The sequence below is a fragment of the Coregonus lavaretus genome (genome assembly GCF_964263955.1).
Source record: "Coregonus lavaretus genome assembly, chromosome: 18".
NCBI lineage: Eukaryota > Metazoa > Chordata > Actinopteri > Salmoniformes > Salmonidae > Coregonus > Coregonus lavaretus.
The window spans coordinates 17712696-17730229 of NC_140005.1; the positions used below are offsets into that span (position 1 = coordinate 17712696).

General features: G+C 44.9%; 1 protein-coding gene across 1 annotated transcript in view; it reads right to left on the bottom strand.

Moving 5' to 3' along the window:
• The window catches only part of LOC311145530 (connector enhancer of kinase suppressor of ras 3-like), a gene marked incomplete at its 5' end in the record, with an annotated part of 91559 nt that overhangs the window by 37805 nt on the left and 36220 nt on the right, over positions 1-17534 (bottom strand). The window contains 7 exons of the mRNA XM_084181795.1: positions 1343-1489; positions 1691-1759; positions 3288-3347; positions 3933-4052; positions 5298-5339; positions 11843-11930; positions 12937-13139. Of these exons, the coding sequence (XP_084037921.1) occupies positions 1343-1489; positions 1691-1759; positions 3288-3347; positions 3933-4052; positions 5298-5339; positions 11843-11930; positions 12937-13139 (729 nt within the window). The remainder of the gene's footprint in view (positions 1-1342; positions 1490-1690; positions 1760-3287; positions 3348-3932; positions 4053-5297; positions 5340-11842; positions 11931-12936; positions 13140-17534) is intronic.

The following is a 17534-nucleotide window of genomic DNA, read 5'->3' on the forward strand; positions in this document are numbered from 1 at the left end:
TTTTTTTTTAATCAATTTTAGAATACGGCTGTAACGTAACAAAATGTGGAAAGAGTGAAGAAGTCTGAATAATTTCCTAATGCACTGTATACAACTCTATTTGGGGAATGGAAGGATTTTGAGGGGAATCCAAAATAGCTGCTGCAACATACATTTAAGAAACCATACTATTCTACCACAGCTATGGTGCCATTTTAAAACCACAGTACTTGGTAAATTGACCATGTTCAGTTTCACTCTCCATCAAACAGATTAGATCCTGGTACGTCTACTCTCTCCTCCTCCTCCCCCTATAACCAGGATACCTGTAGAAACCAGTGTCACTCCTGAATCACTGTGTGCTCCATCATTGTTTAACACACTGACGCCTCTCTCTTATCATAAAACCCAAGACGTGGTGCTTTGATTCCTGACACCTTGTTCAAACACGGCGGTGAACAAGTCCAGAATGATCCGGTATCTTTGTGATGAGAGGTTCTTTGTTAAGTGAAACCAGCTCTGCTTTGATATCATGTGCTCTGATCTTCCCAGGGCAGAAGCAGCCTCCAGAGGCATGACAAGGCAGTGCCAGGACCAGAGCACAGGTCAGGTTACAACAGCGTATTGTTCCCTATGGAGCCTTAGTCACTGCAGTCAGGGCTCAGGTGCCTGGCTGTGGCTAAGAGCTCAGCCAGGTGCTAACTGTCCACATATGAGAGACTGGTGAATCGGATTACCATTACATAACGTTATTAACACAGGATTTCTCTGGACATTCTGAGACTTGATTCTCCTTGTCTCCACTAACACACATTTTGGAGGTTTTGACCTTCTCAAAAGAGGATGTACCCAAGCCCTTTGTGAGCTGAATCATTGAGCGGCCCATTGCGAGACTTGTCTTCTATGGAAGCTAGCTGACTAGCCGACCTAACCCACATAAATACAGCATGGATCACTGGGGATTCCCACCCTACACTACTGCCAGATGTTGATCTGGTTCTACAAACAACAACACATACACAAACCACTCTCAAAGCAGACATTTGTTCCCCTCTCTTCTATTCACCACTGAAGGAGATGCTAGCTCCTGTCTCTGCAGACTGACTCACAGACTGCTGGCTACCGCCACTGATGACCCAGTCTGAGTGACATCATCATCACTGTGTGAGTACAGTAGTTGTTGTCCTCAGCCCTGCAGCCCTCTCTCTGGGTGGTTCTTACACTTGTCTAGGCTTGTTACAATCAAACACATCTCCCTACGCCCTCATAAGGCACATTTAACAAAAGGTAATATGAACAATAACAATCACACTGCCTTAGTTAGTACATGAAAGTAAAAGATGAAGGGGTTTAGAATGTGCACCTGCGCCATGGGCGGTTTCCAACGCATGTTCTTGAGAGGGGCCGGTGTGAACCCGCAGGATCCTGTAGGCCTCTTCTTCAGCAGTAGGACTACACCTTTAGGATCCTCTCTCAGCTTCCCCACCAGGTTCTTTAGCTGCCAGCCCACCTGACACAACACAGCGTCAGCATATCACTGTACCATCACAGCCAAGGTCAGCAATATATCCTTCTGTAGCTGTGTAGTGAACTGCAAGGGTTTTACATGAACGTTTGAGCCGTGCAGTCTCAACCCTTCTATAGCACTGTAGTCAATTGGAGGAGTAGTGTGTGTGACACGTGTTGGATATAACAGGTGCTGGGTGCTCACCACTGTCTGCTGGTTGACCTGGATCACCTCGTCACCTCCATGGATCTTCCTCGTCATGTCCGCCGGGGACTGACATCACAGAGGAGAAGATTAGTCTACCAACAGACACCATCTACATGTAATATTAGCTCCTGGATAATTCACATTGATCTGTGATTGCTTTATCGTCAGAAGTGCCACGTATGGGCTTGTTACGAAACAGACCCACTTCATAAGCCCGTGAGGAAATGTTCGATTGATATAATTCTGACTACACAACACAAACATCCTCTTTATGAATGGGTTGTCACATTATCATAAGCCCCTGAGGAAATATTCGTTCGATATAATTCTGACTACACAACACAAACATCCTCTTTATGAATGGGTTGTCACATTATGCATGTCACATTTTGCATGAGAATGTCAAAGCAATTAATGAGTCATGATATATGATGAATTAGGGTTTGATTAATGACGGACGGCGTGATAATTAGGCTGTAATAGCTAGCGCTGCCACATTACACAGTGTCCCTCTGTAGGAGGATGTTTTACTGTTGAAGTTTGTGATTCTTAAATGGATGACGGAGATGGGAACAGCTATATTATTCAACCCCTACACTACTCCTTCCCTCTCTCCACTGCTTGATAAGAAACACATTTACACTGGTATCCTAGCTCTGTGGCAAACAATAATGCACTCGACCACCCTTAGAATGGGAGGAGGAGGGCAGGGTGGGTTGGAAAGAAGACGTACTGTTTGAAGCCCACCCTTAACCGTCTCCAGTGGTGGAAAAAGTACCAATTGTCATACTTGAGTAAAAGTAAAGATACCTTAATAAAAAATAACTCAAGTAAATTGGAAAGTCACCCAGTAAAATACTACTTGAGTAAAAGTCTAAAAGTATTTGGCTTTAAATATACTTTAAGTATCAAAAGTAAATGTAATTGCTAAAATATACTTAAGTATCAAAAGTAAAAGTATAACTCATTTCAAATTCCTTATATTAAGCAAACCCGACGGCACGATTTTCTTGTTTTTAAAATGTATGGATAACCAGGGGCACACTCCAACACTCAGATATAATTTACAAACTAAGGATGTGTGTTTAGTGAGTCCGCCAGATCAGAGGCAGTAGGGATGACCAGGGATGTTCTCATGATAAGTGTGTGAATTAGACTATTTTCCTATCCTGCTAAGTATTCAAAATGTAACGAGTACTTTTGTGTAAGGAAAAATGTATGGAGTAAAAAGTGAATTTTGTTTTTTAGGAATGTAGTGAAGTAAAAGTAGTCAAAAATATAAATAGTAAAGTAAAGTACAGATACACCCAAAAACTACTTAAGTAGTACTTTAAAGTATTTTTACTTAAGTACTTTACACCACTGACTGTCTCCCCATCAAAACTTGGCACATGGCAACTAGTGTTTACGCATAACATTATACCAACTGGATTTATATTGAAACATGTAGATAAGACTGGTGGAAATTTAGAGAATGGCATGTTCACCAGGATGGTGTTCACAAGGACGGTGTGTTCACTAGGACGGCACGTTCACTAGGAAGGTGCGTTCACTAGGATATACTCATGTGTTCCTCTGTGGCCACCATACTTACATGCTCTGTGGTGCCCGTGATGACATGAAGTCCATCATAGGTAGATTTGATGTACATACCCTGTAGAAATATGAACATGAATTAGCATTTGTGAGACAGTTGTGAGACAGTTTGAACTTGTAAGAAAGTTGAGGAGCACTAGACACTTTTGAGCTAGTAGTCCAGACACATTGAGCTAGTGGTCCAGACACATTGAGCTAGTGGTCCAGACACATTGAGCTAGTGGTCCAGACACATTGAGCTAGTGGTCCAGACACATTGAGCTAGTGGTCCAGACACATTGAGCTAGTGGTCCAGACACATTGAGCTAGTGGTCCAGACACATTGAGCTAGTGGTCCAGACACATTGAGCTAGTGGTCCAGACACATTGAGCTAGTAGTCCAGACACATTGAGCTAGTAGTCCAGAAACATTGAGATAGTAGCCCAGAAACATTGAGCTAGTGGTCCAGAAACATTGAGCTAGTGGTCCAGACACATTGAGCTAGTGGTCCAGACACATTGAGCTAGTGGTCCAGACACATTGAGCTAGTGGTCCAGACACATTGAGATAGTAGTCCAGACACATTGAGCTAGTGGTCCAGACACACTGAGCTAGTAGTTCAGTGGGTTTGGGGTTAAACTGAGAGCAGGCAGGATTCCTCACCAGTCCCTCCCCAGGCTTAAGGTTGTTGAGCTGAACTTCATCCAAGCATGCCGATTGGCTCATCAGAGGGTCAGAGGTGGTCCTCACGGTCTGGTCACAGATGCTGTTCAGAACCTTTGACTGCAACGAGACAGATCGGAGGAAACCCATTTAAGCAACGCAAGAAAACCAAACAAACAACCCAAAGAAAGAAAACAAAATTGAATGGAATCTCATGAATCCATCTCATCTCATCTCGTTGCCTCTTCCAGTGACTCGATGTGCTTTCCCGATGGCTGAGATTACATGACCAACCCAGTAATGTAATGTCCTGTTACGTGACTGTGATTCTATAGCTACCGCCTGTCACCTAAGAGGTGTTGTTTCTGTGACTGTCAGTGTTGAGTCAGTGTTATAGGGGTGGGCTGGCAGGTCGGCCAGGCAGTCTGGTGACAAGAGCAGCCAGTCACTCTGGGGCAATTATCCCACTCCACCAGGGAAGAGGAGGGGGAGACTAGGGGTGAGGGTCATTAACGTGCGATTAGCTGGTTCCACAGCTTCAGATATAGCACTGAGAACATGCAGGTCTCTAATGCTTCCCCTCACTCCCTGCCTACCTCCCCTCTTCTCCATTCTAGGTCATTATGGACAATCTCACCACCTTGTCATCATTAGTGGGGGCATGTTAGTGATGCTCTGAGAATAAATAACTTTTTCTTCTCAGGTGAGTAACAAGCATCATGCCTGAACACTCAACACATTTGTGCTTACATACAGATGCGCACGCGTTAAACCAACTGACGCGCTGAACCAACCTTATTTTAGCTCTAATTGAATTTTCTGTTGACCACACAAGTCTATAACTAGATCCCTTGACAGGAATTTGTAAACAAACAAGAATCAGTGAAATGCTACTCACACGCTTCAGAATATTCACCAATGATAGGGACCAGGCTATAACTAGAAGAGTTTTTCTGAGGCAGTTACTTGAACAACAAGTTCGACATGGAGAAGACTTCTAAACAGTGTAGAGATTGAGATCTAGCTACTGTGTGTGTGTCTGCAGCAGAGTTCACCGACGGTGTCTGAGAGGGAGGAAGTTCAGTGTCAGCTGTAGAACCTGGAGTGTCAGGGACAGGAAACACTGATTGATGGCCGGGGCATATTTTAGCTGCCTTTACCAGAGGGCCCAAGCCCCTGCCTGCACTATTAACTCTGAGAGGGAGACTGCGCTGAAAGCATGCCACCTAATCTCCATATAAAGCATTAGAGTTCAACATCTACCCAAACGTTCAAACAGACTTTACCAGAGTGCTCCCATTGAAAGTGGAAACTCATTCTAAAGTTTACATGAGAAAACAAAACAAGGAGGAGAGATATACTTACAACTTCCAGGATCTTTTCTTCCATCTCGTAAACACCGCAGTCCTGTGGAGGAGGAGAGACAGATGTTAGATAGGCTGCCTTCTCAATACTCCATCAACACACAGGAAGAGGTTCTTTCCCTGCAAAGATAGTAAATAAAAACTAAGTATAGTGAGTCAGTAAATATTATGCAATCAAAGATCCAGATATAGGACTATGGGAGATGGAGATTGGCCTCAAATAAATAGCTTTCTGAGTCAAATTACATCTCCATATAAACTTGGGGACAATATAATTGCATAACGTGGTGTGGGGTTACAGTAAACTATAGAGCAGTGGAAATAAAGGAACCTTGCATCTAGAAAACACAACTTGGAGAGGAGGAGGCAAAGTGTTACATTGTAGAAACCATATCCTCCAACTTCAAGATGACCAAAAACCCCTCTCCAATCACATATCATACTATTTTAGTTTTTTAATTGACTTCAGGTTCCCATGCATTTGATCCTCTAACTTTTTATCCTCTATCACCTTTTGATGGCCTGGTACTGTCCCATCTCAAAACAATCACTGATGCCTCCCTCAACCCGGTGCAGTTGGCCTCCAGAGCTAACAGGTCTGTGGACGACACAGTCAACATGGGCCTACACTACATCCTCAAACAACTGGATAACCCAAAGACATATGCAAGGATATTGTTTGTGGACTTTAGCTCTGCGTTCAATAACATCATCCCAGAACTGCTACAAGACATACTCTCCCAGCTGAATGTGTCCAGCTCCATCAGTCAGTGGATCACTGACTTCCTGACCAACAGGACACAACACGTGAAGCTGGGAAAACACCTTTCAGACTCTTTATCCCTCAGCACCAGAGCGCCACAAGGATGCGTGCTCTCACCTCTACACCAATGACTGCACCTCCAACAACGCATCTGTCAAACTACTAAAGTTTGCAGATGATCCAACTCTGGTCGGTCTCAACACTGACGGCGATGAGTCCATGTACCGTGGAGAGGTCGACCGGCTGGTGGCCTGGTGCAGTCGCAATAACCTGGAACTATACACAGACAAAACCGTGGAGATGGTGGTTAACTCCCCACCACCTCCCCCTCGAGATTAATGGCTCAGGTGAATCATTAAAATTCCTGGGGACCATCATCTCCCACAACCTCGAGTGGGAGGACAATGTCACAGCGGTCACCAAGAAGGCACACAAGCGGATGTACTACATTGCCGACCACTCATGAACAAAACCTCCAGCCATCTGAAAAGTGTATTCCCCGGGCAGTGGCCCGCACCAACCGACCATCTGGCCCATAGAGACTGAATTACTATGCACTCTATGCTGCACACCACATCAAGCCATCTCTGAACTGTACACAAAATAACTGCACTATACTGCATTTGCACTCTGTTCATCTCTCTGCATTTAGATATTCATACTGACACTGTAAATCCACTGTATATCAACCGTATAGCCACAGTATATCAACCGTATAGCCACTGTATATCAACCGTATAGCCACTGTATATCAACCGTATAGCCACTGTATATCAACCGTATAGCCACTGTATATCAAACGTATAGCCACTGTATATCAACCATATAGCCACTGTATATCAACCGTATAGCCACTGTATATCAACCGTATAGCCACTGTATATCAACCGTATAGCCACTGTATATCAACCGTATAGCCACTGTATATCAACCGTATAGCCACGGTATATCAACCGTATAGCCACGGTATATCAACCGTATAGCCACTGTATATCAACCATATAGCCACTGTATATCAACCATATACAGTGGGGAAAAAAAGTTGTTTTCCCCACTGTGCAAGTTCTCCCACTTAAAAAGATGAGAGAGGCCTGTAATTTTCAACATAGGTACACGTCAACTATGACAGACAAACTGAGGAAAAAAAATCCAGAGAATCACATTGTAGGATTTTTAATGAATTTATTTGCAAATTATGGTGGAAAATAAGTATTTGGTCACCTACAAACAAGCAAGATTTCTGGCTCTCACAGACCTGTAACTTCTTCTTTAAGAGGCTCCTCTGTCCTCCACTCGTTACCTGTATTAATGGCACCTGTTTGAACTTGTTATCAGTATAAAAGACACCTGTCCACAACCTCAAACAGTCACACTCCAAACTCCACTATGGCCAAGACCAAAGAGCTGTCAAAGGACACCAGAAACAAAATTGTAGACCTGCACCAGGCTGGGAAGACTGAATCTGCAATAGGTAAGCAGCTTGGTTTGAAGAAATCAACTGTGGGAGCAATTATTAGGAAATGGAAGACATACAAGACCACTGATAATCTCCCTCGATCTGGGGCTCCACGCAAGATCTCACCCCGTGGGGTCAAAATTATCACAAGAACGGTGAGCAAAAATCCCAGAACCACACGGGGGGACCTAGTGAATGACCTGCAGAGAGCTGGGACCAAAGTAACAAAGCCTACCATCAGTAACACACTACGCCGCCAGGGACTCAAATCCTGCAGTGCCAGACGTGTCCCCCTGCTTAAGCCAGTACATGTCCAGGCTCGTCTGAAGTTTGCTAGAGTGCATTTGGATGATCCAGAAGAGGATTGGGAGAATGTCATATGGTCAGATGAAACCAAAATATAACTTTTTGGTAAAAACTCAACTCGTCGTGTTTGGAGGACAAAGATTGCTGAGTTGCATCCAAAGAACACCATACCTACTGTGAAGCATGGGGGTGGAAACATCATGCTTTGGGGCTGTTTTTCTGCAAAGGGACCAGGACGACTGATCCGTGTAAAGGAAAGAATGAATGGGGCCATGTATCGTGAGATTTTGAGTGAAAACCTCCTTCCATCAGCAAGGGCATTGAAGATGAAACGTGGCTGGGTCTTTCAGCATGACAATGATCCCAAACACACCACCCGGGCAACGAAGGAGTGGCTTCGTAAGAAGCATTTCAAGATCCTGGAGTGGCCTAGCCAGTCTCCAGATCTCAACCCCATAGAAAATCTTTGGAGGGAGTTGAAAGTCTGTGATGCCCAGCGACAGCCCCAAAACATCACTGCTCTAGAGGAGATCTGCATGGAGGAATGGGCCAAAATACCAGCAACAGTGTGTGAAAACCTTGTGAAGACTTACAGAAAACGTTTGACCTGTGTCATTGCCAACAAAAGGTATATAACAAAGTATTGAGAAACTTTTGTTATTGACCAAATACTTATTTTCCACCATAATTTGCAAATAAATTCATTAAAAATCCTACAATGTGATTTTCTGGATTTCTTTTCTTCTCATTTTATCTGTCATAGTTGACGTGTACCTATGATGAAAATTACAGGCCTCTCTCATCTTTTTAAGTGGGAGAACTTGCACAATTGGTGGCTGATTAAATACTTTTTTTCCCCACTGTAGCTCTATGCTCACTACTTAGTTGTATATAATGTATGTAAACTTTGCTTAAACTCTGCGGTCTGTATTCTGTCTCTAAATGTTGTCCATCACCAGCAACACCACATCACCAAGTACAATTCTGAGTATTTGTAAATGTACTTGGCGAATAAAGGTGATTCCGAGTGATAGGTATGCAAGTTTCTCCTGCTGTAACAGTAGCTCCTGTGTGACTACCAGGGAACAGGAGAAGCCGGGAACATCCTACAGTAACCAGCCACAGACAGAAGCCCCTCAGCCCTGGCCCTATCCCAGGATCCTCCTTCCCTTCCCAGACTGTAGCTGGGACTGCCTGGGCTCAAAGCTGATATAACAGCCTCGCCAGAAAGCTGGGGGACTGGAGGGTCCCGGTGGTGAAAGGACCCCTGCTCAGAGGGGGCCACTGTTACTGAGCCACTGCTGTGGCTCCCCTGCCTGGCTATGGCATGGCCTCTCTGCAGTGAATGTCCCAAAAGGCAGCTGTCCCTCAACTCACAGGTGAAATGTGAGTTAATAACTTATGGAGTCAGACAGGTCAGTGACTTATGTTGAGGTGTCAGGGACAACCATTGGTCACTGCCACTGTGGTGCTCAATGTCAACAAACAAGAACTTGAGGAGCCAGGATTTGTCTCCTCGTAGTAAAGTTGTTGTGTGTGGACATTATTGTCCACAAAGGCAGCTCTGTTGCTCTTTGTAAATCCTTTGTGCAGACAACGTATGGGAGACGACTGACCATTTCCATATTCCCCTGGCCCAAGGGGGAGGAGAATCTGTGTGCAAATGCACTTGGCTTGTCAGCCCATTGTTGTGTTTGAATGGACAAGATTTGCCAGCTTATCTTTGAAAACCACGGAGGCGGACTACAGCAGAGAACTGGTTTGTCCTTTAGGGACAGGAGTTTCTTTCTCTCTCTAGAATCATCTTATGATCTGCACTGAGCTGAGTGTTGTCTTTTGGGATACTGATGCACATATAAAACTATATTTTTCTTTAACTAGAGAAACCACCAGAACAAACATGGAGGAAAACTAATAAGCATAAAATACGTTGGTTTCAGTTTTGGTACCAAAACACAATGTTTCCCCTCAATTACTTTCCAACACGGCCAAGGATGTGCAGTGGTTTTAGAAGGAATTTGGCATGACCTCCATCACAAACTGGTACATATTTTTGCCATAAATAGGTCTATATTTGGATGACTACATCAAGCTGAAATGCATTTTACATGCCAAAAACGGATATGCTAAAAAGACAGATTTAGTAGGTTTGAGGTCAAAAACATTTACTAACAGTATCATAATATGCTTCAGATTGTATTTGTGTAAACTGTGCCAAACTTCTTTCTTACATGCAGACTGTTTTATATCAAAAGTAGCAAATGATCACATAATGTGAATATAATGCTCTTTGGCATAATCTCTTTCAGATCTGTGTTTTTTGACACAATCCCTTGAAGCATCAAACTATCAAAAACAGAACAGAAGCAGTCTTCATACCTAAGCCATATAGAAACCAAGATCAGAGGGAAAGACTGAGGAAAGGTTCCCTGGGTAAAGCAGCGAATCCTCAGCCTCCTCATGCCAGCAGACTGGGATCAGATGACTCCCCAGACGGCCCTGCAGCCTTTGATCTGTAACCAGAGACAATTTGTCCAGCCGAGCGATGAAGTGGCAAAAAGAGAAGACTGCTGGCACACCAGTTCAACAAGGAGCCGGTTATACAGCTGACCAGACTGGACAGATGAGAACAGGATCTTACAGAACAAGAAATCAAAACACCATGTGAGGACTCAGACCTGCCCTCCAGACATCCCTTCCTCCTACAATCTTTCTCCACCTCATCACTCAGTGTTACCCACACCTTGTTTGACCCTTTATGCAGAAGCCAGAGCTCTGACCTCACGGGTCAGATGAGATGGCTGCAATGGCTGCATGTTGGCTGTTTTATTGCTGTGCTCTATTGTGTGTATATACATTGAGTTCATTCAGGCATCCTAAAAGCTCTGTTCTTGGCGAAGGTTCATGAACAGGCTGTGTAACCTCATGAAGCATGCCCACACCATAAAATCACAGTGATACTTCCCCTCAATACCTGCCTGGTCTTTCATCAGACAAACACCTCCCCGAAATCTATCGGGAGAGTCCAGGAGTGTCTAAAGACTATGTGAGATACACTGGTCTATGAGAGCATTGGAGGCATCTTTCTGCATGTGTCTATGACAGCATAAGGTGGCCCCTGGGTGGACTGAAGGCATATCCACCTGGGTCTCTCACACAGCTGAGTGCCATGGAGGCCAAGGTGTCTGCTACAGTACACCACAGCAAAGCTGTGGAGCACAAGGCTCACGCCACACAAAAACAATTCACTTCAAACGCCTTTGTGGGAAATGTCTCTGTGCTTGGGTCTTTAACTGGCTTCGTTTGTTTTCTTTCAGAGCTGACTCTTACATAACCAGTTTGGACAACAAACTGGAAATATTAATTCTAGAAATATGATAAAAATAGATCTTAACAACCTGACAACCCATGGTCAAATCAAACACACATTTAACCTGGAATGATGTTCGCTGATTTGCTGCTTTTAAGGTGAGGTAAACATCTAATAAGTGTCAGTGAAGGAGACCACCGTACCACCTCCTCAACCCACTGTGCATTAATCCTCCACAGGATGTACACACAGAAAGTAGACTCTCCCGCTGTGAACATCTTGCAGCAGGCAAATAGGAACCACATGGCCGCAGGGAATAATGCAGCCCGCATAATGTTGGCAGATGCTTTTTAAAGAGCGCCAGAGGTTTTCATTAAAGTGTAAACGCAGTGGCTGCGATTGCCGTTAAACACCACCATGGTTGGGGGGGGGGGGGGGGTGTCTCCTCATTAGCTAACCTTAGGAGGAAACCACAAACAAAACAGCAGAAGCAGGCTGCGATGTTCATAACCCCCTGCTCTTCTACTTAATCCTACATGTGATCCTACATGTGTCTGCCCTCAGGCTAGTCTGCCCTGAGTGGAAAGAGCTATGGGGTGATTTTTCCAGTGGCAAGCTGCACGTGCACTGTTGAGAGGGAGCTGGAGCAAGAGAGAGGGGTAGAGAAAAAGGGAGAGAGGGGAGGGAGAGCCAGCGAGAGAGCGTGCCGACCTGTTGAACTGTGGTGGTGAGGTCCAGACACAGCTGAATGATCTTATTCTTGGTGGTGGTGAAGTCACTGATCCCAGTCAGGGGCGTCCTGCAACGAGAGAGAAGAGAAAAGATTGAGAGGCCATTTTATCATGACATCCTAAGGTCCAGGTCATGTCCCTGACCGTACTGAAATGCGATAAGGGAGTAAATATCACAGTGGGACAACAGCGTGACATGGAGCCACCTCTAGGAGGCTGTTAATAGGGAAAACAACAGTACTGGTGAACCTTGCTCTGCTTTGCGTGTGCCTGGGATAGAAGGCAATGGTTGGAAGGAACACAGTCTGTCTCCATGTAGGTGCCTCCTTCTCCATTCCTTCTCTCAAATACGCACCCCTGAACTCCAAAACACATCTCCCTACCGCTAGCCCCTCAACACCATGCCACCCCCAAATATGCTGGGAGAACTCATCACATTACACTTTTGATCTGGAAACAAACCTCCGAAAACAACAAATCCTTTCAGCTGTGAAGGTCAACATGGTGACATGAATACTACTACCTTCAATAAATACTACTTTTGGTTTAGTTTTAACTGACAGATGGGGAGAGAGTGATTGTTAAAACAAATGCTATGAAAATAATCAGCATTGTACATGAGCAGTAGAGTATGTGGAGATTCTTGATGATTGATTCTTACAGCTCATCTGGATATTCTCTTGACAATGACTAGACAGAGGTAGAGGAAACCCACCAGACTGTATCCAATTTCATTTATATGTCCTCAAACCCTTTCTAGAAGGCTCTCCTGAGAGAGAAGAGCTGTGTTTCTGGTATAGTCTGTAGAGGCTGAGGAGAAACCAATGCCTGTATTGTGTAGCGTAGCAGCATATTCTAGTCATGAGGTGATTCAGTGAGCTTAATGACTCCTAAGGAAATGCTAACATTACAGCTAACCCCAATGGTAGTCCGGGAGCTTGAATGTATATAGCAGATTTTATGTAGCTAGGACAGCTATGCAAAGTTACCATGGTAACCCTACTCTGTACATACAAATAGAGTACACTGAATGGTTTTTTTCTCGGGGTGACAGAATGCTGTGCGAGGCCTTACCTGTCCAGCCAGGCCAGGAGACTCTTGGCAGCTCCGATGAGCTCCACCACGGAGGTGAGGAAGTCGTTGGGGGGTTTCCTGGAGGTGCTGCCGTTGTATGTCGGACTCTTCCTGCGGTCTGACGTGGACATGTGCAGGCTGTTGGTGGCCACTCTCATCCTCACCACCAGACCCTTCAGGTTGTCTGTCTCCACTCCGTAGTTCTGAGAGGGGAAGAAAGAACAGAAGTTGAGCTTGAGATAGATATATCAAAGTTATAGTTTTAGTCATAAAATAATGTGTATGTTACGGTGATTACAGTTCACGTCAAATACATTTTTGGGACAAAGCATTCCTGATCGGAACTGATTTTCCAGATTTTTACGGCTCTGGATTTCATTTCACAGACAAACATGTTTCCTGCAGTGTAAATGTGGGTTATTAATTGTGATGTGCTAAGATACACATGATTTAAGAGGCCATGTCTCTACCGGCACCTCTGGGGTGAAATTCCCCTGCATTCTTCAGGCACGTCTGGCTCAACCCTCGGGAGGGAGGCGTGCACGGTGCACATGCCATCACCTGATTCCCATCAAGCAAGCAAAGTTGACATTCCTGAGCCAGTAAGTGAGGGCAGAAGCGTAAGTTGAGGGCAGAAGCGTAAGTTGAGGGTAGAAGCGTAAGTTGAGGTCAGAAGTGTAAATTGAGGGCAGAAGCGTAAGCCTGGCCCCAGATCTGTATGTGCTTAGGCTACTGCTTTGTCTACTGTTTATTCCTACTGCCCTTACAACCCTGACCTCACCGAGCTGCTCCAGGGGAAGTGATTAGGCACATGATTGACTAACACACCCAACCTAGTTATTACTTCCAACTGCGTAGAAAGATATTTCCTCTATTGAGTTTATGACCCTGAAAATACCTATAATATATAATGCCTACTAATGGCCAAAGAAATCCCTTATTTGAGGCCAAAGTTATGTCCTGTACCTGCCCTATGGCCCTAGCTCTGCTCTGCCTACAGGGATACTCCCCTGTGTATTTTCACTAAACAGCCCCACATAGCTAACATATTTTGTATGACATAAAGCTTTAGATGTACATTAACAGTTTTGTTAGTACAGTATGAGCAGGCCAAGTTGCATTTCTTTACGTAAGCATCCGCAGAGCCTCACAAAGCCTTCTCTGTCATAGCGTATAGCTACAGTTTGTCATATGGTGAGTTTATCACCTAGGGGACTGTGCAGTACATTTCACTGCGAGCACTGTGTCTGATCTCAGGGAGCATGGGATTGAACACTGACCTATGGTCAGGTTCAGACTAATGCTCTCATCAAACATCATGATGGCCACATTCATCATGACCTCAGTCAGCTGCCGGCTCTGCTTAGTGTAGCGCTGCATTAAAAACACTTCTGTGTGGCTTAATTTAGGATGGCTTAATTTAGCAACTAATCCTGGCAACTCACGCACGCTCCACTTAAATATTGCGGAAAGAATGTGTTTGGAGTGGAGCGCTAGTTAAATGAGACGAGAGGGGGGTAGCCTAATCTCCTGTTCTGGCAAATATCAGCTCACATGGTGTTGCATCCCTGCCAGCCTTGCTGGCCTCAGCCTGACTGGCACGCTAACGGCTAAACACGCTAAAGTGCAGAAAATAGCCTGCGCTTGCTCGGCCCTGCTCCACACTGAGGAAACCTGCAAGTGATCAGCGGCTAACTCCACTCAGCTGCCGTTTTATATCAGGAGCATTTACTCAGGAACTGATTATATATTACTTACCTCATCCTAAAGTCGTCCCCACGGAGCTGCATGGGGCTGAGGCAGCAGCCAAATGTGCAAACTGACAGAGCATGTTAAATTTCCTCAATCTCAGTTGGTAAATCAAACATCCAAACGTCTCTTTCAGAGGTCCACCGAGACACGAAGAGCCTTTGAGGTCATAATGGGAATCTCATGAACCTTAAGCAGATTTATACCAGGAGAAGAGATGGAGAGAAGGTGCATATAAATATCTCAGAGGCTCTGAAACCCCACACTCGTCCATGAAAAGACACAGCAACTGTGTTGAACCAAAACAGTGTGGCTTTGACAATAAGCCGTGGAGAGCCAATCAACATCAAACAGCACTGCTGGCTTTGTCATTGGTGGGCCAATAACACACAGAAACACCAGCTCTGACTGGTATGCAGATGTTCAACACCTCTTTGTTCCATAGCTGTGGCAACTTATAGGAACAGGGACCAGGTAAATAATGTGTGTTTCAAATCAAATTCACTCCATTTCAAAGTGACTGTTGGGAGCAGGATCTGCTTGGGCCTACAGATAGGTCCTGTCTCCTGACAAGTGTCCTCAGGAGACCCGAGGAGAGCTATCACAACACAGGTTCTTCTGGACCCTCACCGCAGGGGCCCCCACGATACGCTTCACCTGACACGACCAGAGGAACACGGCAGGAACACGGCCCAATATGGGCGTTCCCACAGCCCTCCACAACAGACAGGGGGGTGTTGCCAGACCTGTCTATCAGCCAGGTGGGGGCCCACATCTGTTTCCTGCTCCTGAGGAGATAGGTACGCTCCTCCAGGGGACAGGTCCACAGTGGACAGTAAAACACCAATCACAGCAGTTTCCACACACTACTTGGCTGCTGCGTCTTTAATATCTATTCCATGGCTCTGGAAGACAATATGTGGGCTCTTTCTTCTCCTGTGAGCAGGCCACTGGGGTTCCAAAGAAAATCAGAGGTGTTGGGTTTCAAGATGGGTCTCTGCAGAAGTCATCATGGTTTTGACTTGAGAGTCCCAGTTTGATTAATCAACATGTTCTTCGTCCGTCTCCAGAGACCAGTTCGCTCTGATGGCTTTTGCCTGGTGTGAGCTGTAATCTGAGCGGTACTGAAGGGCTACGGTAAATCAGCCTGTCTAACATCCTGTTGAGGGGGAGGAACTCTATGAGAGTCAAGCTAAGACATGTGATACAAGGTTCTACTCATTTATAAGATGAGAACAAATACACGGAACTGACGTAAGAACATGCTCTCCAAGATTATTCAACAGAAACAGAGAAGGTTCAGACCATCTCATGGCCATCTCCTGACCATCTACCCTGTGGCTCCACGACCAGTACAGGGGATATCCTGTCTACCCTGAAAAGGACTGTTGTGTGACCACAAAGAGAAGAGTTGGACTTGAACCATTTGACCCCACAGCAGAGAGAAACTAATGAGGGGGGAATTGGCTGGCGACAGTGTGTGAGTGCGAGGGGGTCTCTTGTTTGTCGGCTGTGTGTTCCCCTCATAAGCCGTGACCTCTCCCGCGGGGCCAGTGAGAGAGAGAGGCCTCTCTGTTAATAAGTAGGGATGGGCACGGTTATTTGAATATCCGAACTGACGTTAGTATTCTATTACTTGTGAGAGTATTAATTTTTATGAAAAGGCTTGGTCTAAAATGTTATTTAATTATCCATTTGAAATTGGTACATCCTAGGATAGACCATGACATTATAAATGTTAATAAAACAACAGTTTTATGAGAGTTATGAGTGCGCCCCATAAAAAAGACGTACTGGTAGCCTACACACTTTTCACCTGTGTAGCTTGTTATAGTTGGTCAATAAAACAACACTACCGTCAGAGGCTCCATGTGTAGCAAGTGAAGTGGGAGATTTCTAATCAATGCTAAATGGAATTGCAATTATGGAATTAAGTTAGTTAAATGAGAAGGAGTAGGCTACAACAATCAACCATCAGGAAGGCTGTTGTTTAATATGAATGAAGTTGTTGTAGACAAGGACGCGGAAAGCGCAGCAAAATAGCCTCAATTAGCCTTGCTAGCTAGCTAGCTAACTAACTTAGCTGGCTAGTGTAGCAAGCTAGTTTCTTTACACCAATTTGATGCAGTCAAGACAGACACTACCAGATGCGATAAGTTATCTAACTTGCGCGAGTCGGTTTGGCTACTTTTTCTCTCCCCGTGTCAGACACACCGGCCCCTGCTCCTCTCGCGACCCATCTGTGCTGAAACAACAAGCAGAGTGCACCGCCTCTCCTGAGTCGCGCGAGCAAGTCCCCATTGAAGTTGAACAAAAAAAAGTATTTCTTTAAAACATGTATTTCGACTATCCAGATATCTGAAAAAATGCAATTCACTCGAATAGTGAAATCATTTTAAATTCCCATCCCTTTTAATAAGAAGAGCCACAGCAGACCAGCTAGTTTACCCAGGGTTCCTCAATCACAGGTGTGAGGAGCGTTCCAGGCATTCCAAACTCAGGGTCACTAGCGGGGGAAACAAGTGCGACTAAACATCCTCTCTGTCTGAGTTCCATAACATAACTATCCTCTCCCAACAGACTTTCAACTTATTTTGAGAAATAACAGAGGCCCTGCACTGGGGGAAGATGTATTAAAGCCAACAAACACACGCTGGGGAAACAAGGGAACACGGGTTAAATTTATGAAGCCCTTCAAGAGAAAATTTGAGGCTCCAGTAAATTGCAGGGGATGAGCAGAAATCTGGGTCCAATTACCCTGAGCAGAGGAAGGGATGCTGGGCTGCAGGATGTACGGTATGGTAAATAAGGTACGACACATAGATTAATCAAAGCATTAGACATACCCT